A 25253-nucleotide genomic window follows, 5' to 3' on the forward strand; every position below is an offset into this window, starting at 1 on the left:
CCAAAGAAAAACACAAAACACTTCGTTAGCATTCATTATACAATTGATTCAGAAACCCAAAAGTTAACTACAAACAAAACCTAATGATAATTCCACTGTACTCCCTCATCATTAATCATTAGTTTTAATCTGCATCAATGTATATGCATGCTTAATTGACCCTTAGATACAATTATCCTGGTATCATTACTAGACCAATGTCCAACAAATATGTGATAGCTTTTTCCACCTTTGGATTGTTCAGCAATATTTAATCCCAGGCATTTAATAAAATGTAGTTTGAGATGTGTTCTCTCATGTCGCCTTTAACATACATACTTCAGTTGACTTTCATCCGTCCTGGAGGAAAGAATCCTACTCAAACACATCAGACAATACAATGTTTAATTAAGTGAAAACAACACCAAAAATAAACAATAAACAGTAAACAATAAACAAACCCATAACCTCTTTCCAGCAATCAAATCATTTCCACCTGTAGCATAAATGTAGTAAAAACAAACCTTGTCAAGTAACAAATCTAAAACCTTAAAAAAGTGTGCGTCTCATCAGCATAAGAATCAAAACGAACTTTTTTCCACTCATAATACACAATGTTTTAATTCCCCAAAGGTCAATACTGTTCAGCTCATACATGAATGATCTTCCTTCTGTCTGTACAGGGTCTGAAATTCCAATGTATGCAGATGATACAGTGATAAATGCATGCAATTAACAAACAACCTACACAAGAACTCACTACTGTAATGGTTCAGATGACAAAGTTGCTCAGAGACTCATGTTTGCATCTCAATAAAATTAAAAATAAAACACAAAACACAGTCTGCGTGTTCCTCACAAAGAAAACAACTGATGCCCCTGAGACAGATGTCTATGTATCAGGGGAAAAGTTCCACGTGATATCTGATTTTACGTTCCACGGCATCATACTAGATTCCAACCTCTCTTTTAAAAGCAAATGAAAAAGGTAATTCAAATAACCAAATGCAACCTAGCTAATTTCCAAAACATATTTAATTGTTTTACTACAGAAGTAACAAAACTATGCTTCAAGGTCTCAGAGCGAGTAATGTCACCGATTGAAACGCTTTTAGCGCGCACCATCTCGGTTACACTCACTCCCCATACAAAGCTCGTCCTCGCGCTATCTTGCGACTCTACGTCTTACAGGAACGCGCACGCCGGCCAAGCACACGCACAACTGTGATGAATTTGCACTGTCCCTGTAAAATAAAATTAACTCAACCTGCAATTCACTGTACTCTCCTGACATTGTTCCACGTAATGGAAACAGAGTATAATGTTTAAATACATAAACTTCCTTTTCTAATTCACTGGTGTTACCTAAACATTCAAACCAAGAATCAATAACCAGCTTTCACATCACAAAATGCTTCCTTCCAGCCAAACATAATCCAAGCATAGCTCAGCGCACATAACCAATTCTTCTCATCTTTTGCTTTACCTGTAAGCAAAAATATAACCCACTACTCAACCAACGTTCTTCCTTACCTCTATAGTAAGATTAAAACCAAACTTTACAACTTCCTCTTCTCTTTCAGCTTCACACTTGTGAAATATCCAAGACTTTAAAAATAACTTGTAAATCGCCATAACTTCATTCAACTCTTTCTCTGTATGTCAGTTCCAGCAACAGACAACGTATTATATCAAAATTCCCTCGCTATTATTTTCTAATGAATTAGTCTTTCAATTTAAACTAATCAAGCTATCAAAACGTTACATTTATATCTTAAACGAACGCTAGCAACCACATCTCTCCAGGCAAAACATATCAATAGTAGAATTATAATCAGTCCCCTGGTGCATGGGCTAGGATAACCCTGGCCTCCTGCGTGGCAGGCGACAATTCTACCCCTGTACCACCAATGCTATTTAATTGAACAAGACTCCCAGCAAATACACCCATTCACAATTGTCTGTAGTCGTAAAATCAGGCACGTATTACCGAGACAATTCCCAGAAAATAGCCCTCTTAAAAAATCCAAGATTTACACCAGCGATGATTCTCACATACCAAATGAATAGATTAGCAGTCAAAGAGTAAAATCAACATTCATTGACTAGGAAACAGATCTTGCGCCTTTTAATAAAAGTAGATTATGTTTTCTCATCGTATTTCAATGACTTTACTTCATCATATTAAAATCAGCCAATGATAATTAGTTTGATGGATACCCTAGGCTTTGTCCGACTTTATAAATTACGTCGAGATTCCATCTTAATTCGCTCTAACTTTATGGAAAACGGTTTATTCAATAAATCCAGCAACTCCTCTCATACTGGGAGGAAAAATAAAACAGTTTCAGACCTTAAGGTCATTTTTATTTCAACTGTTGTACCCAGACGGGGATAATACAATAAGCATTTATAGTTACATCGTTAGGGTAAGATAACCAAAAGTGGACACACTCCAATCAGTTTCTAGAGCACAATTTCCCAAACATTGTAGACAGTTTAATAACGCTTAAAACCTCATCTTTATTAAATTATCCATTAAAGATACCAACTCAAAACCTACGTACGTCTACGAATGGGTGGTTTAAATTGTATCTAATTATATTCTCAGCATTACTTTATCAAATCTCTAGTAATCGATTATACACACACATACAATTTATCATATTTTCACAGAATCCATATCAAACGTTAGAAATGTTTAGGTACTCACACAGAACTTTAACGATCACCCACACAGGATTGGCCCAATACTCACACAGAACTGGTCCGATGTTCACACAGAACGTCAAAACATAATTGAAAGGTTACTCACACAGAGTAAACCTACTCACGCTCACACAGAACGCTCCTACAAAGATTACCTAGTGGTAACTTTAACAAAATACTCACACAGAGTAACCCAGGGCATACCTGGCTAGCACATTTAAAATAATTGGAATTCACCACCTCTGAGGGTCACTTAGACAGTCACACAGACATTCTCAGAACTAGGTCCTTATTCCAATAGGGCTTCACCAAGTACCATGTTTCACACAGAACACACAGTAACCCTGGCCCCTCACCCCCACAGACCGCACCAATCCCCACTGTGATCAATTCAGTGTCAGGACGGCTCTAGGTCGCCCGCAACCGACCAGTGGCAGAGTATCTTTGAGTCAGCAAACTCTCAGATTTCTCTCCTCTGACTCGGCCCTGTTTACGCCTCCAAGGTGCCCCCCTCACAAAGGAATACACACTCAGAGCTCACGTAACAGAGGCTAATTTCTAAAAACTCGACTTCAAGTGTGTTTTGCTCACCTCTTTCTTAAAAAAAACTAAGTTCGAAATGTGGTATCCACTCGGCTCGCTACCTCTCAGATCAAAGGTGGGTCCATCTGCTTCGTTCCCGAAGTGTGGTTTCCCTGAGATCCCAAGTTTGAGGGATCCCTCGTGCACGATTTACCTAGGTCGTCAGGAGCGATCACCAAGTGAAGATTCACATCACATCCTCGTCGCCAAATGTGGTGGCTAATTTCCGCATTACCAAATGAGGATTTACAAATACACCAGTTCGAGTTAAACTACATCTTTAACACTTAAGATACTTTTGCAAAAGTTCTTGACCCCCAATAATGCATTCTCTCGAATGAATCATTTAATGAGGTGCTTACAGAATGGCTCAGGGATCTTTTATAGCAACGATACAGCCCCTTCAACGTACATTGACAAACCACAGATACTTAGTAACAGTTCACAAAGGTTAAGTTTTGTATGACAGATATCAATAAAACACATCAGACAGTAACTGCTATGTCAACAGGATTAATGGTATAGCCCAGTATCTGGTCTCCTTAGAACTGTCCCTCCCTGGTACGGTATTGAACATAACTATTTCATCCAATGGCATATATCAATTGTCAACTCTAGATACTCCCATCTCAAGCAAACCCCCTCTTGACCCCACTCCTGGACAGGCTCACTGGAGGGAGTGAGCCTCTAGGCCATATATTATCACAGGATAAGTGTGAGATCTAAGAGACCATGGTCCCAGACACTGCCATAAACCTCCCCACAATAAGGAAAAGGAGGGTGTGACTTGCTCACAGACATTGTGGAGACAAGTCATTGGTTCCCCAGTAATCACGCCATCCCTTCACATGGTTTAAGCATAGGTAAAGACACATTCCCATGACGACAAGTCTGACCTCTCCCCTCTCTGGGCACCAAGTGTCTGAGCCCCAGCTAAGGTAGACATGCAACTGAAAAGACACCAGAGTCCAATGGACACTTTCTAATGACAAGTACCTCAAATAAGCATATTATACTAATAAAACATCTTAATTATCTATGTTACCCAACTAATTCTGATTCGTCCACGACACCAGATACGGTGCTATTTTAGAGTAAACAAATTGACAACAAACTTTCAGCACACTTATAGGGAAGGACATTCAACAAGCATAGCAATTACAAAAATGACTGTTGATTGGCTGAGAGAAATTGATGATATAACGATTGTGGGGGCTGTTTTGTTAGTCTTCCGTGCGGCTTTTGACGTTATCGATCATAGTCTGCTGTTGGAAAACGTTATGGCTTTACACCCCTGCTTGATTGTGGATAAAGAGTTACCTGTCTAAGAGAACACAGAGGGCAAAGCCAGTGTGTCCATGTATGCGGATGACTCAACACTATACATGTCAGTTTCTACAGCGACTGAAATGACTTCAACATTTAACAAAGAGCTGCAATTAGTTTCAGAGTGGGTGGCAAGGAATAAGTTAGTCCTAAATATTTCTAAAACTAAAAGTATTGTATTTGGGACAAATCATTCACTAAACCCTGAACCTCAACTAAACCATGTAATAAATAATGTGGAAATTGAACAAGTTGAAGTGACTAAACTGCTTGGAGTAACTCTGGAATGCAAACTCTCACGGCCAAAACATATTGATTCAACAGTTGCTAAGATGGCGAGAAGCCTGTCCATAATAAAGCGTTACACTACCTTAACAGCAATATAAACAAGACAGGTCCTAGAGGCCCTAGTTTTGTCGCACCTGGACTACTGTTCAGTCGACATGACACAGGATGTCTCTTCACAGTCCCCAAGTCCAGAACAGGCGTTGGGAGGTGCAAGGTCATGACTACATGACACTTTACTCCACAACAAGCAACTGATGCAAGCAGTAAAACTTGATTTAAAAAAATACACCTTATGGAACAGCGGGGACTGTGAAGCAACACAACCACAGACACATGCATACGCACATACCATAACATACGCACTATACACACATGTACACATGAGTTTTGCATATGCACTGTAGATATGTGGTAGTGGTGGAGTAGGGGCCTGAGGGCACAGAGTGTGTTGTGAAATTTGTGAATGTATTTGTCATGTTTTTCAAATTGTATAAACTGCCTACATTTTGCGGGACCCTTTGGCAGCAGCTGATGGTGATCCATAATAAATACAAATACAACTTGATTGGAGTCCACCTCTGGTAAATTCATTTTATTGGACATCATTTGGAAAGGTAAACACCTGTCTATATAATGTCCCACAGTGCATGTCAGAGCAAAAACTAAGCCATGAGGTTGAAGGAATTGTCCGTAGAGTTCCGAGACAAGATTGTGTTGAGGCACATATCTGGGAAAGGGTATCAAAACATTTCTGCATCATTGAAGGTCCCCAAGAACACAGTGGCCTACGTCATTCTTAAATGGAAGAAGTTTGGAACCCCTAAGACTCTTCCTAGAGCTGGCCGCCCGGCCAAACTGAGCAATCGGGGGAGAAGGGGCTTGGTCAGGGAGGTGACCAAGAACCTGATGGTCCCTCTGACAGAGCTCTAGAGTTCCTCTGTGGAGATGAGAAAATCTTCCAGAAGGACAACCATCTCTGCAGCACTCCTCCAATCAGGCCTTTATGGTAGAGTGGTCAGACGGAAGACACTCCTCAGTAAAAGGCACATGACAGCCCGCATGGAGTTTGCCAAAATGCACCTTAAAACTCTCAGACCATAAGAAACAAGATTCTCTGGTCTGATGAAACCAAGACTGAACTCTTTGGCCTGAATGCAAAGCGTAATGTCTGGAGGAAACCTGGCACCATCCCTATGGTAAAGCATGGTGTGGGGATATTTTTCAGCAGTAGGGACTGGCAGACTAGTCAGGATCGAGGCAAAGATGAACGGAGCAAAGTACAGAGAGATCGTTGATGAAAACCTGCTCCAGAGTGTTCAGGACCTCAGACTGGGGCGGAGGTTTACCTTCCAACAGGACAATGACCTGGAGTTTTGTTGGGTTATGCTGTGTTAGCCATGCTACTTAAGTGTGCCTTGAATTCTAAATAAATCACAGACTGTGTCACCAGGAAAGCACCCCCACACCATCACACCTCCTCCTCCGTGCTTCACGGTGTGAACTACACATGTAGAGATCATCCGTTCACCTACTCTGTGTCTCACAAAGAGACGGCGGTTGGAACCAAAAATCTCAAATTTGGACTCTTCAGACCAAAGGACAGATTTCCACCGGTCTAATGTCCATTGCTCGTGTTTCTTGGCCCAAGCAAGTCTCTTCTTCTTATTGGTGTCCTTTAGTAGTGGTTTCTTTGCAGCAATTCAACCATAAAGGCATGATTCACGCAGTCTCCTCTGAACAGTTGATGTTGAGATGTGTCTGTTACTTGAACTCTGTGAAGCATTTATTTGGGCTGCAATTTCTTTGGCTGGTAACTCTAATGAACTTATCCTCTGCAGCAGAGGTAACTGGGTCTTCCTTTCCTGTGGTTGAGGACAACCACAACCACAGGAAAGGAAGACACAGAGTTACCTCTGCTGCAGAGGACAAGTTCATTTGAGTTACCAGCCAAAGAAATTGCAGCCCAAATAAATGCACACCTGTTAATTGAATATATATATTCAATTAACAGGTGTGCCTTGTTGAAAGTTAATTTGAGGAATTTCTTTCCTTCTTAGTGCGTTTCAGCCAATCAGTTGTGTTGTGACAAGGTAGGGGGGGTATACAGACCCACAGGGAAGGGGTGGTATGGGGAGGGTTTTCTTTGATCGCCGGGAGTGGGCGTGAGGATCTGTATACTTTTTGAATATTATTGCTTGTCTGTGATCTGAACCCCTCACAAAAACTGGTCAAATGTGTAGAAATTATGTTAGTTTATTGGTATCAATGTTTAATTGAGTTTACCAGTATTCAAGATGATAATTATTATTACAATTATTATACATTTAGGCCATTGCAATAGTACCCTTTTGGTGTTCAGTTGTTTGCATGTGTTTGGAGGGGCTTTGCTGACTTTTAGGTCCAAGCGGTTTATTGAACGTGCACTCCCTTAAGGTGATGTTTTTTATATTGTGCATTTATATTTCAATTAATATGTACTGTTTATTTGTAATGCTGTGAAAAACGTCCTTTCTATTCTTTCTGCATTGATGCTTTATGTCACTGTTTTTGATGGGTTTTGTGAACTTGGTATGTTGTCTCTGTGAAGGCACTGGGTAGGCCTACTATAGGGAGCGATAGAGCCATACAGAAAGTAACTAAGAACTGAAAAGCCATTTGTGTAATCGTATCGATGTGTTTCATTGTAAATCAATTTTTAAACAAACAAACCTACACCTGAATTATATAATCAACGTTGCTTGTTTGTTATATCTGTCTCAGACTGTTTCCCTAAATGGGCCTCGAGAACCTGTGACTTTGATTAGATAGATGTTATCCTAATACAGTGTATTTCCTTATGGTGAATATCTTCTCAGGTTGAACTGGAGTTAGCTAATTGCTCATTTCTAGCTATTATCATCCATGCAGAATTATTTATGGGATACAACATTCTCCCATTGCACAGTTGACAAAATCACAATGGTGTAAGTAGCAAAGTTTCACAACGCGGAAAAGGCAAATTTGATTTATTGCTTCTTTCGCTTATGATGCAATCTCTCTCCAAACCCTTTTGAGCAGCAATATACATGCAAGTGCTATACTTCAAAACAATGGACAAAGGCACATATGTTGCCAGATTGTGATGATACAGATACAAGATCTTTAAAACATCCTAAAACATTGGCATTTCTGTCTGAAGTATAGATACATAGTATCTAGTTCTTAATGATGATGATACCAAAACAAAAATTACTGATCATATTGTAACTTTATCTCATGCAAATACGTTCTTTAAGCATGTTTAACTGACTTTCTACAGAATGTGGTATGAAATACTTTGAACAAACGTAGATGTTTTTGGCAGTTTTATTGTGTGTGTGTGTGCAATGACAAAGAGGAAGTGAGGGTGGAGAACCACTAACCACATTGATCAATTCCTTTATGCCCTGCCTAGTCCTTAGAAGAAACTAACACAGCAGGAGATAAAGAAACGGTATAGTACAGTGATTCACAAAATATCATCAGAAACAACATAACAGTAAAGTGAAAAGGTATGGTTGTTTTAAGTTTCTATAGGATGCCAACCTGTGCTAGGTTTGGAAATGTTTGGACAGATTTCTAACGGTAAATGTGTGATGCAGGGTTGATATTCACGGGAAAATGTTTGGCACTGTGTATGGATTGATATGGATGACCGTTACCGCGAGCTTGTTGATCTCAACGGGACATCCCTCACCCGCACCGATGCCTGAACAGTATGCCAGAGGACTGGTGAGTGGTCCTAAGGTGTCTTAATTTTTTGTCTTGTCATAACCGCTTTACTTAGTATAAAATAAATGTGCTCTATCGAAACCATTCGGATATTTTTGTTTATAGACTTTTTTTTGTTTCGCTTATAACCTATGTAAGTAAATCATTGTTTGGAATTTCAGACGTAGCCACAACAATATTTAGAAAATGTATAGCCTGTATTTTTTGGGGGGGGAAATTAACATATATTAATACCACCCACAGTGTTTGAAATCTAAAATGTAACCAACCGTTAAACGTTATTGACTTTAGGAACAATGTGTGGTAAACCACTATGGGGCACACCCTCTTTTGACAGTTGACAAACCAAAATTTCTTATGACTGATAAACAGTCCTGAGATTTAACTCCCTCAGTGCTATAGTGCACTTACCAAGAATCGCTACAATACACAGTAGGCCTCTGCATTAACTCGCTCTGCTCCAGCGAGTTAGTGCACATAGATTAGAGCAGTGGATCCCAAACTTTTTATAGTCCCGTACCCCTTCAAACATTCAACCTCCAGCTGCCTACCCCCTCTAGCACCGGGGTCAGCGCACTCTCAAATGTTGTTTTTTGCCATCATTGTAAGCCTGCCACACACACACTATACGATATATTTATTAAACATAAGAATGAGTGTGAGTTTTTGTCACAACCCGGCTCGTGGGAAGTGACAAAGAGCTCTGATAGGACCAAGGCACAAATAATAATATAATAATAATCAATCATTTTGCTCTTTATTTAACCATCTTACATATAAAACCTTATTTGTTAATCGAAAATTGTGAATAACTCACCACAGGTTAATGAGAAGGGTGTGCTTGAAAGGATGCACATAACTCTGCAATGTTGGGTTGTATTGGAGAAAGTCTCAGTCTTAAATCATTTTCCACACACAGTCTGTGACTGTATTTAGTTTTCATGCTAGTGAGGGCCGAGAATCCACTCTCACATAGGTACTGTACATGGTTGCAAAGGGCATCAGTGTCTAAACAGCGCGATGTGCCAATGCAGGATACTCTGAACGCAGCCCAATCCAGAAATCTGGCAGTGGTTTCTGATTAAATTCAATTTTCACAGAACCTCTTGTTGCAATTTGATGAGGCTCTCTTGTTCAGATATCGGTAAGTGGACTGGAGGCAGAGGAGGAAAGGGATAACGAATCCAGTGACAGGGAGACATAATGGAGTGGTAACTGCTTGCACGCACGTTACCACTCCATTATGTCTCCCTGTCATGGCTTTTGTGCCATCAGTACAGATACCAACATGAGCAGCAGCTACATTTGGCTACGTACGGACCTTTAGTGGAATTCCCGCGAGAGAGTAACGGTTAATGTGATTGGATGTTAATTGTTTGACTAGGCTACCTGTATTTGACATTGTATTGTTATTTCGCTGAACACTAGATGGTTTAATTTTATTTTTGGCAGTGAAACGAGGTTACTCAGGCGAGAAAAAATCACCCAAATGTATAGCTGTTACATCTGCCCCTGCCACGCCCTCTACTCCTTACCCTGTGTCTCCCTAAACCTGCCACCACTCCCCCAGTGATCTCTCCCTCTCTCTCTATGTGGGTGTATTTGATTGTGTGAGTAGAGACGTGTGCTGGAGGCAGAGCAGATCCCCAACATCTGCAACCTGTTCCATAATCAAGACATCTACAAATACTCAGCCCTGCCACCTCCACGCTGCCAGATCGTAGCCTCTGCTCAGTCAGTCTGCATTTCAAGCCATTTGTTTCTGCGTTGATCTTGTTATCCCGTTGTGCATGTTTTCCCTAGGCTGAGGCTGCTTTTCTCTCCGCTACAGTGCCGTCAGTTCTGACTCTGGACCCTGTCTCCCTCGTCTCGTCAGTCCTGCTTCCCTGCCCTGGATCCCCGTTCTACTGCTTCTTTGAATTCCGCTCCCGACCTGCTTACCTGGCTCCTACTCCCCTTGCCCCAGCCTTAGCCTCAGTTCCCTGCTACCTACCCAAGCTTCCACTGGTCTGCACCCCCCCCTCACCCCCCACCCCCACCTAACAATAGCCCCATTGGAAAATATAAATGGACTGTTTGAAAATGTGAGGAAAAAAAAGTTTAATAAAAAATTATAAATTTAGAAAACGTGAATCACATTTTTATTTGGCGTACCCCCGACGGCATTGCACAGGAATACCTGGGAATACCTGGACTAGAGGAACGGAATGTGAAATATAACGCCCTGGATCAGAGCTAGCATTAACCCTGCATAACCTCATTAACCCTCTCTCTGACAGATTCTTCATCACTTAATAGCCACACAAAACAATAAAAATACCCCTTGTATCAACACCGTTGTGTCTAATGCGTTGAAGCTACGTCAGTTATGTGTGTAAGCCTACAGGGCTAGGCCTAGCTAGTTGGCTATCCTGAGCGCGATCAGCTAGCTAGTTGGCTATCCTGAGCGTGATCAGCTAGCTAGTTGGCTATCCTGAGCGTGATCCGCTAGCTAGTTGGCTATCCTATCCTGAGCGTGATCAGCTAGCTAGTTGGCTATCCTGAGCGTGATCAGCTAGCTAGTTGGCTATCCTATCCTGAGCGCGATCAGCTAGCTAGTTGGCTATCCTATCCTGAGCACGATCAGCTAGCTAGCTGGCTATCCTGAGCGTGATCAGCTTCAGTGACCAGGGATTCACAGTCTGGTTTCACTCAGGATTCACTGAATTACAGCAAGACCTGAAGGGAGAAACACTATGTTGATGGTAATTGTGGTGTGCTGGAATATCTGGGGGCTGAACACATACCATATGACCTTGACAAAGGTTCAAGGGTTTTTATTAGTCATATTTAAAAACATGAAATGACAGGAATTTAAGACAGGAACTAAAAAAATACATAAAAATACATCAAATAGAAAAGTCCTTCAAGTATCAAAGTGCAGTTTATTATTGAGATATTGTCTCAGGCCATATTGTCTGTTTTAAGTGATACCGGGAATGTCTCTGGTTAAAAAGGTGTATAACACTGGGAAGGAAAAAGTCCCTGTGGTGGTTTGTCCCTGGAGTGCTGTGTGCAGGGGGTGGCTTTCATCAGCTGTGATGCTCCTTAGTATCACAACAACTGACATCAAAGTCTGCTCTCCTCCTCTGCTCTCTGTTAGGATTGGTTGAGCCGGTATGGTTACCTCCCTCCTCCTGACCCTCGTACGAACAAGCTGCAGACGAAGGATGGGGTTGAGCGGGCGATTCGCGAGATGCAGAGATTCGGAGGGCTCGAGGAAACGGGCAGACTGGGTAACCCACTGTCAACTTACAGTAAAGCTTCGTCACTTGACCCTTTAAGCCAACTGTAAAGTCTTTCATTGCGACTTGTGTGTGCACAAACACTGGTGATTTTCTGTGAAGGGCCTTGAAGACAAAAAAAAAGGGTTTTCAATGAACATTAAGATGCTTGAAACCATTGCTTAAACCTGCAGTGGTAAGCATGTATAGGCTTATGAATGTTGTGTCTCTATGCATAAAGTGTTCCACCGTCTCAAACTGACTGTTTGGATCATTATAAGATGCTTATAAAACATTATAAATGGGTCATACATGCTCATGATGAGTCTTATAATGCGTTATAACAGTATTATTATGCATCATACCTGGATGCTTTAAGTCACCGGGTGTCATGTGTGAGTGTCTTGCCTCTGTATTTTCAGATAAAGACACTCTCAATCTCATGCAGACGCCTAGATGCTCTCTCCCTGACATTGTGGGATCGGAGGACATGTTGAAAAGGAAGAGGAGGAGGAAGAGATACGCCCTGTCAGGCCTTCGCTGGGATAGGACCGACCTAACATGGAGGTGTGCAAAATTTGTCATTGGGACAAACAGATTCACACATTTGAGTATTATTCTGTGTAGTGTAGTACTGCGCAGACCTGGGTTCAAATAGTATTTGTCATCTTTCAAATACTTTGAGCATTTGATTGAGCCTGCCTGGAGTGTCAAATGGCCTTTTTTTTTTTTTTTTTTTTACATTTGGGAATATTCCATTGGTTCCTTAGCACCGGGTACTGTGCCATACCTGGTAAGCAGTATAATAGTGTGTTTTATTTATTTGTTTGTACTACTGATGTCCTTCCTGTATCCAGTGTCCACAGTTACCCAAACCCATCCCGCTCGACCTCTGTCTTCCACCCGGACATGGTGGAGGGAATCCTGACTCTGGCCTTCAAGGCCTGGAGTGACGTGACCCCCCTCAGCTTCCGACAGCTCTCTGGGAGCGACAGAGAAGATAAGGGGCCCGGAGGGGACATCCGAGTGTCTTTTACCCGCTCGCTCCATGACGACGGGTACCCTTTCGACGGTAGAGGGGGCACCCTTGCCCACGCCTTCTTCCCGGGGAGGGATGACGTCGCCGGGGACACGCACTTCGATGACGATGAGTACTGGAGCTATGGAGGTATTTAAAGATAGTCAAATGGATGGATGCATGGATGGGTGGAAGGATGGATCTTCAATTCCCACAATAAATACAGTGAGAGAGAGAGATGATATTGACCGACTGATTAACACAGCACCTGCTGGTTTCTCAGGGGACAGCAGTAGTATAGACCTCTTCACAGTGGCAGTGCATGAGTTTGGCCACGCCCTGGGTCTGTCCCACTCCTCCTCAGATCCCTCCATTATGAGGCCCTACTACCAGGGAGCTGTGGAAGACATCTCATCCTACAACCTCCCTCTGGATGACAGGATGGCCATTCAAGAGCTCTACGGTAGGGTGTCTTATTTAATGGTTTAAAGGGTCCTAGGTGTAGCTGGTGTAGAGAGTCAGGCGCAGGAAAGCAGATATGAGTAATCAACATACTTTAACTCAAAATGTCAAATATACAAAGTAACAAATACACGCACACCATGACAGACTGAAAACACAACAAACAATCACTCACAACCAAACATGGGGAACAGAGGGTTAAATAATAAACAGGTAATTGGGTGAGTGAAACCAGGTGTGTAAGACTAAGACAAAACAAATGGAAAATGAAAAGTGGATCGGCGGTGGCTAGAAGGCCGGTGACGTCGACCGCGGAACGCCGCCCGAACAAGGAGAGGGACCGACTTCAGCGGAAGTCGTGACAAATGGACTCTTTAAAAAAAATATATGTTCTTTAAGGATTCTATATTATGTTGAGAGTTGTGGGAAAGATAGACAGAAAACGTGTCACAAAGGCAGTGGGCTGGATTCAAAACCCACGCTGAATCCGACAAACATGTGTGGAGTATGCAGCGGCACTAACCGCTAGACCACCCAGGCCACACCAACCCATAACTCTAACCCTAAACCCAACCCAACTCTAATTCTAACCCTAACCCAGCACCTTAATACTAACCATAAACCAACATAACCTAACAATAAAAATTGGGAAATTCAATGTAGGTTTCTTGGTCAGTCATGTCCCCTAGTTTTTCCCCTTGGTGCCACATCTGTCCACAGCTTTTACGGCACCTCTATTTGCATAACCCAAACCGCTCTCTTTCCTCAAACCTTTTGCTTCCTCTTTCTGGCTTAACAGTCGGGGGGTTATTTCCTGCCCTTACACAACTACTGTTGTTGTTTACGCACTCGCTTTAGTTATAAAATACGATATTACAGTGTTAGGATTTCACAATGCAATTCAGGGAAACAGATCCTAATTTTGGTACACATAGAAAGGAGTCCTGAGTGCAATCAGGTGTGTGTGCCGCAACAAATGTTCTTCACAATAGACAAACATAGACTGATTATGTTCAGAAAAATCCAAAGTATGACACCATGTTATCTTGTAAGTGTACATCAAACATAGTGATCGTAAAGGTTGACACTGAGGGAAATGCCGTAAATTAAGATGACTCTATGCAGTTTGAAAGATGAGACGTTGAGTATTATAAGAAACACCGCTTTGATGTCATACAAGAAAGTCAAACATTCCAAATGTGCACTTCACATTTTCATAGCATAAAACTCATGACAAATTAAGTCAAATCTAATTTTATTTGTCATATGCTCATAATACAACACCTTACTGTAAGTAAGCATTTCACGGTAAGGTCTACACCTGTTGTATTTGGAGCATGTGACAAATAAAATTTGATTTAATTTGACATGAGTTTTATGACATGAAAATGTGAAGTGCACATTCGGAACGTTTGAGCCAGAGCTCTGACGTCATATATATAATGTTACTGTACACTCACTGCATTCCAATTTAGCCGTTTATCTGTGCCCAAATCTGCCATTTTCAACCCATATACGGGTATGTGTCTTCACTGACATTTTCAACCTGTCCCTGACTGAGTCTGTAATACCAACATGTTTCAAGCAGACCTCAATAGTCCCTGTGCCCAAGAACACCAAGGTAACCTGCCTAAATGACTACCGACCCGTAGCACTCACGTCTGTAGCCCTGAAGTTCTTTGAAAGGCTGGTCATGGCTCACATTAACAGCATTATACCAGAAACCCTAGACCCACTCCAGTTTGCATACCGCCCTAACAGATCCACAGATGATGCAATCTCTATTGCACTCAACACTGCCCTTTCACACCTGGACAAAAGGAACACCTATGTGAGAATGCTATTCATTGACTACAGCTCAGCGTCCAACACCATAGTACCCTCAAAGCTCATCACTAAGCTACGGACCCTGGGACTAAACACCTCAAATGGGTAGGTAACAACACAACCGCCACGCTGATCCTCAAAATGGGAGCCCCTCAGGGGTGCCTGGTCAGAGTACTCCACTCATGACTGCATGGCCAGGCACGACTCCAACACCATCATCAAGTTTGCCGATGACACAACAGTGGTATGCCTGATCATCGACAACGATGAGACAGCCCATATGGAGAAGGTCAGAGACCTGGTCATGTGGTGCCAGGACAACAACCTCTCCCTCAACGTCATCAAGACAAAGGAGATGATTGTGGACTGCAGGAAAAAGAGGACCAAGCACGCCCCCATTCTCATCGACTGGGCTGCAGTGGAACAGGTTGAGAGCTTGAAGTTCCTTGGTGTCCACATCACCAACAAACTATCATGGTCCAAACACACCAAGACAGTCGTGAAGAGGGCACGACAAAGCCTATTCCCCTCTCAGGAGACTGAAAAGATTTGGCATGGGTCCTCAGATCCTCAAAAGGCTTTACAGCTGCACCATCAAGAGCATAGTGACTGGTTGCATCACTGAATGGTATGGCAACTGCACGGCCTCCAAACACAAGGCCCAAACAGAGGGTAGTGTGTATGGCCCAGTACATCACTGGGCCAAGCTTCCTGTCATCCAGGACCTCTATATCAGGCGGTGTCAGAGGAAGGCCCTAACAATTGTCAGAGACTCCAGCCACCCTAGTCATAGACTGTTCTCTCAACTACTGCACGGCAAGCGGTACAAAAGCAACAAGTTGAGGTCCAAAAGGCTTCTTAACAGATTCTACCCCTAAGCCATAAGACTGCTGAACAGCTTATCAAAGGGCTACCCAGACCCCTCTTTTACGCTGCTGCTACTCTCTGTTTATAATCTATGCATAGTCACTTTAACTCTACCTACATGTACATATTACCTCAGTTACCTCGACTAACCGGTGCCCCCGCACATTGACTCTGTACCGGTACCCCCTGTATATAACCTTGCTTGTTATTTTACTGCTGCTGTTTAATTATTTGTTACTTTTATTTTCAGTATTTACTTTTTTCTTAACTTCTTAAAGCATTGTTGGTTAAGGGCTTGTAAGTAAGCATTTCACTGTAAGGTCTATAGCTGTTGTATTCGGCGCATGTGACAAATAACATTTGATTTGATTTGATATGAGTGTAAAGGGTTAAGTCACAACGCATTGGAGAAGATCCAAGGTGACCTTGTGACCTTTTCCGCCAATGCGTTTTGAGAAGGAGGTGAGGAGAGAGTACAATTCACCCTTTCTCTCTCCCCAGGGAGGAAGGAGAGCAAGCCTACAGTGCACCATGGTGACAGTGGTTCAACTCCCAGTCACCCTCGCCTGCCCAGTCCTCCACCTCCAAGGCCAACAAAACAGTGAGTGGAGCCAGAGAGAGTCAGGTCTCAGACATTTCTATGCCTGATTCACACTATAGACCAGACTGGAACCATACTGTGCTGGCCGGAATGGTTTCTTTTCACATTGTCCTTTCCAGCACGGTTCCAGCAACTATGTTAACCAGGCCATCCCAGTACAGCTTGGCTTTGCTCAGCTCGGTTTGACTGAGTACTGTGAAATGGGTATAATATTTCTTATCTGTCCAAACAGGATTAAGCAAATTGTTTCTCCATGGTTCTCATATGCTGATGTGTGATGGACACGAAGGACAGACATCAAACATTTTTGTCCATAATCTTTCACGTGCATCATAAATCCAAAATGTTACCTAGCTAGATACATAGATGATACTGTAGCTGCTGAGATTTAACCTGATAAGAAAATCGTTATTAGATATTTCATAAGTGTAGCTGATGTTGTCATTATGACACAACACATTCGTAATATTGAGTTGCACCCCCCCTTTGCCCTCAGAACAGCTTCAATTCATTGGGGCATGGACTTCACAAGGTGTCGAAGGCGGTCCACAGGGATGCTGACCCATGTTGATTCCAATGCTTCCCACAGTTGTGTTGGCTGGATGTCCTTTGTGTGCTAGTCCATTCTTGATACACACAGATAAATGTTGAGTGTGAAAAACCCAGCAGCGTTGCAGTTCTTGACACAAACCGGTGCACCTGGCACCTACTACCCTACCCCATTCAAAGGCACTTAAATCCTTTGTCTTGCCCATTCACCCTCTGAATGGAACAGATACACAACACATGTCTCAATTGTCTCAAGGCTTAAAAATCTTTGTTAATAGCCTGTCTCCTCCCCTTCATCAACTCTGATAGAAGTGGATTTAACAAGTGGCATCAATAATGGATCCTAGCCTTCACCTGGATTCACCTGGTCAGTCAATGTTATGGAAAGAGCAGCTGTTCTTCATGTTTTGTATACTCAGGGTATACAGTAACTATGACCTTAATCAATCACTAAAGTCACTCACAGTATTGAGTGTCAGGTTGCCACTGAAGTCCAGTGTCTTTACTTATGCTTCACTGTCTTTCTTCCATGACCAGTTCGGACCACTCTTTCCAAAATCGTTGTGAGGGCGGCTTTGATGCTGTGGCAAATATCAGAGGAGAGGTCTTCTTTTTTAAGGGTAAGAGAAATACAACAGTAGTGACAACAGCAGTGACAATGTGTTTACACAATTACACAAACAGAAATGCTTTGTTGAATGGCCTATTTTGTATGCAGAATTACCATCGTCACAAAATAAATCTTCAGAGGGGAGGGTTTTAATTAACAGTAACGAGTTTTTAAACAGAAGTGCTCTTCAGCTGAAAGGGATCCCCTACATCGACAGAAATATTGCCCAGAAATTACTTAATTGAACAGAAAGGGGCACACATACCCATGGCCATGATAACTAGCCTAATAACTAAGGATTGTGTGGTTTCATGATTTAAAACATTGATAAATGTCATATCTTATGTGTATGGGACGTTCTTGCAGTGGCATTTGCGTCTCTCACCTTTACATCCATGAAAAACACTTTAAAATGACAAAATAGTTACCAGGGGTGGAAGTAACAAATTGCAAATACTCTCATTACTGTAATTGAGATATTTTTTGAGTGCTTGTACTTTTTATAGGATTTTTCTAAGTCAGTAATTTAACTTTCACTTAAGTACGTTTTGAATGAAGTACTTCGCTACCTTTTTAAAACCATCAGTTACAGAATGCAATTTTGTACGCTATCCATAATAGTACAGTAGATCCCTCGGAGCCAGAAAAAAACTGCTCATTGTTGTTTAGTCAGTGACCAATCAAATCAAATTTCACACATCGCACCAGTACAGGCCAATCAAATCAAGCTATGCATACAATATGAGTGATGGTGGTCGGAAGGTTTTCAAAAAGGCTAAAATAACTTAGTTTAGTTCGAGATGCATCGTGAAAAAGAGGAAACGTTTTTATCAAAGTGATATGTGTGAAACCGATGGAGATGGAGGAGACTTTGTATTTTAATGTATAAAAATATATTTGCAAGTAGCTGGCCCGAACAGAAACAACATTCTCAGTTACAGTTACAAAAACATTTTTCTTGTTGTGACTGTGATATGTTGTTGTTTATCTACTTTAAAAAGAGTGGATAAGAGTGTCTGCAAAATGACCAAAAAGTAAATGTGTGTGTGAAAATGAACATTCCAAAATTACCTACAAAGCACACTGGGTATTATTATTGGCCTTGTTTCGGGGCGGAGCTCATTTCAATAATACTCAGCGTGCTTTGCAATTGTTCATTTTTACATTACATTAACATTGTATTCATTTAGCTGATGCTCTTATCAAGGGCAACTTACAATTAGTGCATTGATTTTTGCTAGGTGAGATAACAACATATCACAATCGGATCAATTACATTTTCCCTCAACAATATACATTTATATTTTGTTCATTTCCCAGATGCTCTTATCACACCATAGTGCTATCAGACTTCTGATAGTAATGGATGGGTAAAAGGGTGGGCCACGAAATTTGAACGCTTTCAAAAAAATGGTCTGGAATAGTATTTTGTATTTTGAAAATACAAATTACAGTATTTTGAAAATACAATATACAAAATACGTTGGAGTGTAGTTCATCCCAGTGTAATTCAAATTTCAAAATGGCGTGGAAATTCAAATCAAAAGGAAGAGACTGTAGATTCTTCAAACTTTATTATAAGATTTGCAAATCTGGAGCAGTGAACAATCCACTCAACAGTGCAGAGTTAAGAGCCCAACGAACAAGAGTTGGGTCACAGCTTTTATAACCTTTGTCTACGTGGCAGTTTAGCAGGTGTGTGAGATCATGATGTGAACATAGCGTTCAAACAAGTGATAGTGCCAGTTTGGTTAACCCTTTCTGCTGATAGAATTGCCACTTCTACTCAAACTAGCCTCTGTTCTTTTCATATCTCCACATAGCTGTGCCCTTGAAAGATATAAAAAGAACAGGAGGGACCAAAAACTGGTGACTCTCAAATGACCCTTTGTCTTTGGCCGCCTGACTAAGTTACTCAGAAACAAGAGTGGAAAAACACTGGCTTCTTCTTGCATGAGAGAAACAGACAGTGGACATGTACAGGTTTAAGGTATTGCACATACAGTGCATGTGCATAACAAAGTTTGTAATTTTTCCACCATAAAAATACTCAGAAGTAATTAAAATACATATTTCAAATACATCTCTGCTTGCAGCTAAGTTAGCTAGTTAGCTAAATGGTTAACTTTCACCTGATGATGATAGCCATTGTGGCTAGCACGTGTGGTGTGGTGATGGCGGTGTGTGGTGATGGCTAGCTAGCTAGCTATTGATGGAGGTTATCTGGGCTAGCTAACAACATTAAACTAAAGTCAGCAAGTGAGCTAGCTAGTTAAGTGAAATAGCTAGCTAGCTAATAAAATAGCATTGCATCTGGTCAAACAACATTTTTTCCAAAAGTTTACTAAGTGTTGGTAACAGGCTGATCGGTCGGCTATTTGAGCCAGTAAAGGCCGGCTTTACTATTCTTAGGTAGCGGAATGACTTTTGCTTCCCTCCAAGCCTGGGGGCACAATCTTTCTAGTAGGCTTAAATTGTTAATATGTCAAATAGGAGTAGCAGTATCATCCGCTATTATCCTCAGTAATTTTCCATCCAAGTTGTCAGACCCCGGTGGCTTGTCATTGTTGTTAGACAACAATAATTGTTTAACCTCTTCCACACTCACATGGAATTCAAAATTGCAACGATTTTCTTTCATAATTTGGTCAGAAATACTTGGATGTGTAGTGTCAATGTTTATTACTGTATGTTTTGTTCATACAGTGGGAAATTACATTGTGATCAAAATGATTAATCATATCACTTTAGTAAATGCTTTTAAAGGGGGTATTAATGACCATAGATTTAAGAATTAAGAAAATCCTGAATTACCAAAAATGTGTCATTGGTGTGACCATCCTTGCTGTTACTACTCTTTCTGGTGGCACAATGTTATCATGATGGTTAAACAATATTGTAAGTCATTAAGCTGCCATATTAGTTGATTTAGAATGGCAAAATGTACCCAAATACAGTTAAATAAAATACAGCATTTGGAAGTCATTTTTTTGTTGTTGCCGTGCCCAAATGCCACCGCAATTCAAGAACGACCTGTATATGAACCATACAGGCAACACTCAAGCCCAAATTTGATGTAAACAATTAGCATCTCATTTTCCACACAGCCTCTTTATTTATTATGTCGCTTGTGTCAGGTCCACATTTCTGGAGGATGCAGAGGACAGGTTATCTTGTCTCCCTCAACCCAGCCCTGATTAGAAACTTCTGGATGGGGCTCCCCCCTGAAACCAACAAGATCGATGCCGTTTACGAGAGGAAGAGCGACGGCTTCATCATCTTCTTCATCGGTGGGAAAGACAACAGCACTGTTGTAGCCTTATGTCATGTTCATTATGGGACACAACGGAAACATTTTGCAAAGGAAAAGGAAAATAAGCATTTCTTATTGGAGGTACTCCCTCCCTGTTTCAGTCCATTTTCTTCTGTTTGGTGCCTAATGAACATGTCCCTAGTTAGAATTGAAAACATAAGAACTATGCTACAGTGCCTAATATCCTTATGAATGTCATTGTTGTTGTGATGTAAAACAAAGGTGATTTCCTCCTCCTATCTTTTCCTGTGCAGGGGCTCAGTACTGGGTGTTCAAAGACACTGTGGCCCGCCCCGGCTACCCCAGGCCTCTGGCAGAGTGGGGGATGAGGACCAAGGACGGCAGGAAAGTGGAAAGAGTGGAGGCTGCCTTCGTGTGGGCCCACAACGGGAAGACCTATCTATTCAGCATGGGTGAGTTCTGGAAGTTCGACGAGGGCCGCAAGGAGGAGGGGAGGAAGCCGGAAGGGGGCTACCCCAAAGACGCAGCCCTCTGGAGAGGGGTGCCAACGGACCCCGATGACATCATCAGCTGGGGAGAAGGTGAGGCCTTGAGAAAGACTTGAGCCTTGATGAGATGAAGGTGGGCTGCAGTGTTAATGTAAAGAAAGTGATAGTTCTGTGTTGTTCTACATTACTAGGGCCAGTTGTTTTTCTGGGCCATGTGAGATGTCAGGGAAAGTCTCTGCTTGGACACCTTGATCACATGTAACCAGCTCTAAAAATATAGTTAGTTATTTTTCAGTTGGTTGAAACTAGTCAGCAAAATACTTTCTAGACCTCATCTCTGCTTAAAATGTCCAACCAAATATATTATCTAAGTCTGCATTTTAGCTTGCAATGTCATACGCAATCATTAAACAGCCCACCCGCGTTTCAAAGCATTTTAAACCAATTGTTTGATTATTACCTTGTTACCTTCTAGGAGATGCTTACTTCTTCAAGGACAACCTCTATTGGGTCAAGCAGAGAGGAGGACTGGACCAAGATAATGTCACTCCAAAATCCATTGCGGTGGATTGGCTCAGGTGTCCACAAGTACCCACACCTACACCCCACCTTCCAGCCAATCCTCATCCAAGGGGAAAAGACTGCAGCTGTGACTTGAGCAGAGCATCTGCAAGGCCCATTTGCAGTTGGTTGATCCTGCTATCTGTCGTGGTTGTATTCACCTGATTTGTTTTAAATAAACGAGTTAATAATATTAGTAAAACACAGTCATGTCTACTCCTTTCTGAAAAGTTGAATGATTATTTGAAATGTATGTTTTGAGTAAGGGTGACTCTCTCTCTCTGCTATAGTCCTGCACTTATACTACTGGAGGGTAACATTGTCCTTCAAGGTAAAACATAGACAAGGTTGCAGATGTTGATGCAACTCAATATTAGGAAGGTATTCTTAATGTTTTTTAAACTGAGTGTACATATAGAAATTATGTATACTTCTATAGTGTATGTAGGCACCAGAGTTGTGCTGAATTCAGAATTGAATTGAGAATACCTCATACATTCCTATTAAATTATTTGAATTTGTATTGAAGTAGTAAACAGGATACAGATTTGAATGAAAGAAAATAGAATTGAATTCAGTGAAATTCAAATGCTACTAGCATTCAAATGCTACTATTCTATATTAGGTGCAGTCTACAAATATATATCTTGTACATAAAGATCTTGTACATAAACATTTTTGAAACAATTGATTTTCAGGACTAACTCTTAAAATGAATGATCAGGGAAAACTAACCCTGTATGCAAATATTCTAAGTTATTATATTTCATTAATCACTTCAATTTTGTTCAATATGCTATATTTCCCAGAATTAGTTTAACCCGCAAATTGACCGTGAAGCTTTCACAAAGAAGCCAAACAAATGAAATGGTTGGTGGAAATATAATTGGCTATTCTAAGCACTAAGGTTAAAAGAGTATATGAGCATTGTTTCCAGAGAAAATGTATATATTATTAGCTATCTGGAAGTGTGACTTGTCAGATTCAGTGAAACTCTCATGTTCTATGACTGAGTGGAATGTATTTTTATTAAATTCAACTTCCTGTCACTCAAACTCAAATTCTACATTCTGTGTGGCCAATTCAATTCGAATTTCAACTCATGAGTTGAATGGGATTAAATTCCAAAATTCTGAATTGAGCACAACCCAGGTAGGCACCTGAACTGAACCATAGTGGAGGCAATTTATGCTTTTTGTCCCCCCATTTTTGATCTGAAATCCCCATCACCCACTTACAAAATTGATTGATGTCCTCGTTGTGAAATTATCGACATTACCCTGTCTATCTAAAAAGTATTCTGATTTTTTTATAGCAGAACTATCAAAACTACTGCTGATGGTGAACCAGAACAATCAAAATGAAATCTATACTATATGTAGGCTAAGCTTTGATCAGCAGGTAGCCAGACGAGAGTTGTGCCTCCGAACCGGTAGCTTACGCTACTTATATTCTCGTAAAACAGCATTTTCAACAGCTGATTTGATAACAATAACATAGCAAGTTACATTGGTTGTCACTCTACTAATGAAGCCTAATATTGCGCAAGCCATTTGTACACTAATTTTGAATGCTGAAGGTGATCAGGATCAGGAATAGGCTTGCCTCTGGTTGGTTAGCATGCGTCGCTGCACTGTGCACAGAGTTTCACTAGGCTACTGATATTGCCTGGGATTGTTCGGCATGAAAAATTACTTGCAGATCAATGACTGTCAACGCAGTTACATGCTTACTTGACACTGAAGGAGAGGACGCATCAGCTGTCACAAAAGATGAGGTATTTTTGGAAGGTATATGAAAGCAGGGGTGGAAAAAGTACCCAATTGTCATACTTGAGTAAAAGTAATAATACCTTAATAGACAATGACTCAAGTAAAAGTGAAAGTCACCCAGTAAAATTCTACTTGAGTAAAAGTCTAAAAGTATTTGGTTTAAAATATACTTAAGTATCAAAAGTAAATTTAATTGCTAAAATATTTTTTTTAAGTAAAAGTATAAATCATTTCAAATTCCTTATATTAAGCAAACCAGACAGCACCATTTTCTAGTTTTTTTTATTTACGGATTGCCAGGGGCTTCTCCAACACTCGAACACCATTTACAAAGGAAGCAAATCAAATCAAATCAAACTATTTGTCACATGCGCCGAATATATCTAGTTGAAGACCTTACCTTGAAATGATTACTTTTCAAGCCCTTAACCAACAATGCAGTTCAAGAAAGAATTAAGAAGATATTTACCAAATAAACTAAAGTAAAAAATAATAAAAAGTAACACAATAAAATAACAATAACGAGTCTATATACAGGGGGTACCGGTACCGAGTCAATGTGCGGGGTTACAGGTTAGTTGAGGTAATTTGTACATGTAGGTAGGGATAAAGTGACTATGCATAGATAATAAACAGCGAGTAGCAGCAGTGTAAAAACAAATGGGTGGGGGTGTCAATGTAAATAGTCCGGGTGGCCATTTGATTAATTGTTCAGCAGTCTTATGGCTTGGGGATAGAAGTTGTTAAGGAGCCTTTTGGTCCTAGACTTGGGCCCCCGGTACCGCTTGCCGTGCGGTAGCAGAGAAAACAGTCTATGCCTTGGGTGACTTTTGGGGCTTTCCTCTGACACTGCCTAGTCCTGGATGGCAAGAATCTTGGCCCCAGTGATGTACTGGGCCGCACTTCAGTCTCCTGAGGGGGAAAAGGTGTTGTCGTGCCCTATTCACGACTGTCTTGGTGTGTTTGAAACAGTCAGGAGTTCAAGGTAATTTATGTGAGCAAGGCAGAGTTGTGGGGTCCAAAATCTGTTTACTGCATTCTCCTCGTGAAACTGCGCCCCAGCTTCTGTCGTCATCACCTTCCTTGTTGCCACAATCCCTAGGGGAGTGCCAGGAACGAAGATCAATGGGCTCTTCCAGGGATGGAGAGCCGAGAGACATGCGGAGGTCACCTTTATCTGACGCATGTGCACCAGTTCCCTGCTCTTGTGATGAGTATTCCACAGTTTGGTTTGCGCTCACTCACCAGTGGTACCGGAGCACCCTCTTGTGACATTAGAGCGAGTCGCCCTTTCATTGTTTTTATTTGAAGGGACAGTGTTAAAACC

The 25253-nt window shown here is 41.3% G+C and overlaps 1 protein-coding gene across 1 annotated transcript; it reads left to right on the top strand.

Moving 5' to 3' along the window:
• The first annotated feature begins 8297 nt into the window (after positions 1-8297).
• On the top strand, positions 8298-22360 carry mmp25b (matrix metallopeptidase 25b). Its single transcript, XM_029703815.1, has 11 exons — positions 8298-8414; positions 8505-8634; positions 11777-11909; positions 12320-12464; positions 12755-13065; positions 13199-13378; positions 16573-16672; positions 17759-17841; positions 20969-21121; positions 21399-21686; positions 22069-22360. Exons 2-11 carry the CDS (start codon positions 8524-8526, stop codon positions 22317-22319), a joined length of 1755 nt encoding a protein of 584 aa, XP_029559675.1. The 5' UTR covers positions 8298-8414; positions 8505-8523; the 3' UTR covers positions 22320-22360.
• Positions 22361-25253: the final 2893 nt, after the last annotated feature.

This window comes from Salmo trutta, chromosome 2 (genome assembly GCF_901001165.1).
Source record: "Salmo trutta chromosome 2, fSalTru1.1, whole genome shotgun sequence".
NCBI classification, from domain to species: domain Eukaryota; kingdom Metazoa; phylum Chordata; class Actinopteri; order Salmoniformes; family Salmonidae; genus Salmo; species Salmo trutta.

Coding starts and splice junctions, on each gene's coding strand:
- mmp25b (XM_029703815.1), top strand. CDS start 8,524: ATGTTTGGCACTGTGTATGGATTGATATGGATGACCGTTACCGCGAGC. Junction 13,066..13,198: donor TGAGTACTGGAGCTATGGAG/GTATTTAAAGAT, acceptor CTGGTTTCTCAG/GGGACAGCAGTAGTATAGAC. Junction 21,687..22,068: donor CATCATCAGCTGGGGAGAAG/GTGAGGCCTTGA, acceptor GTTACCTTCTAG/GAGATGCTTACTTCTTCAAG.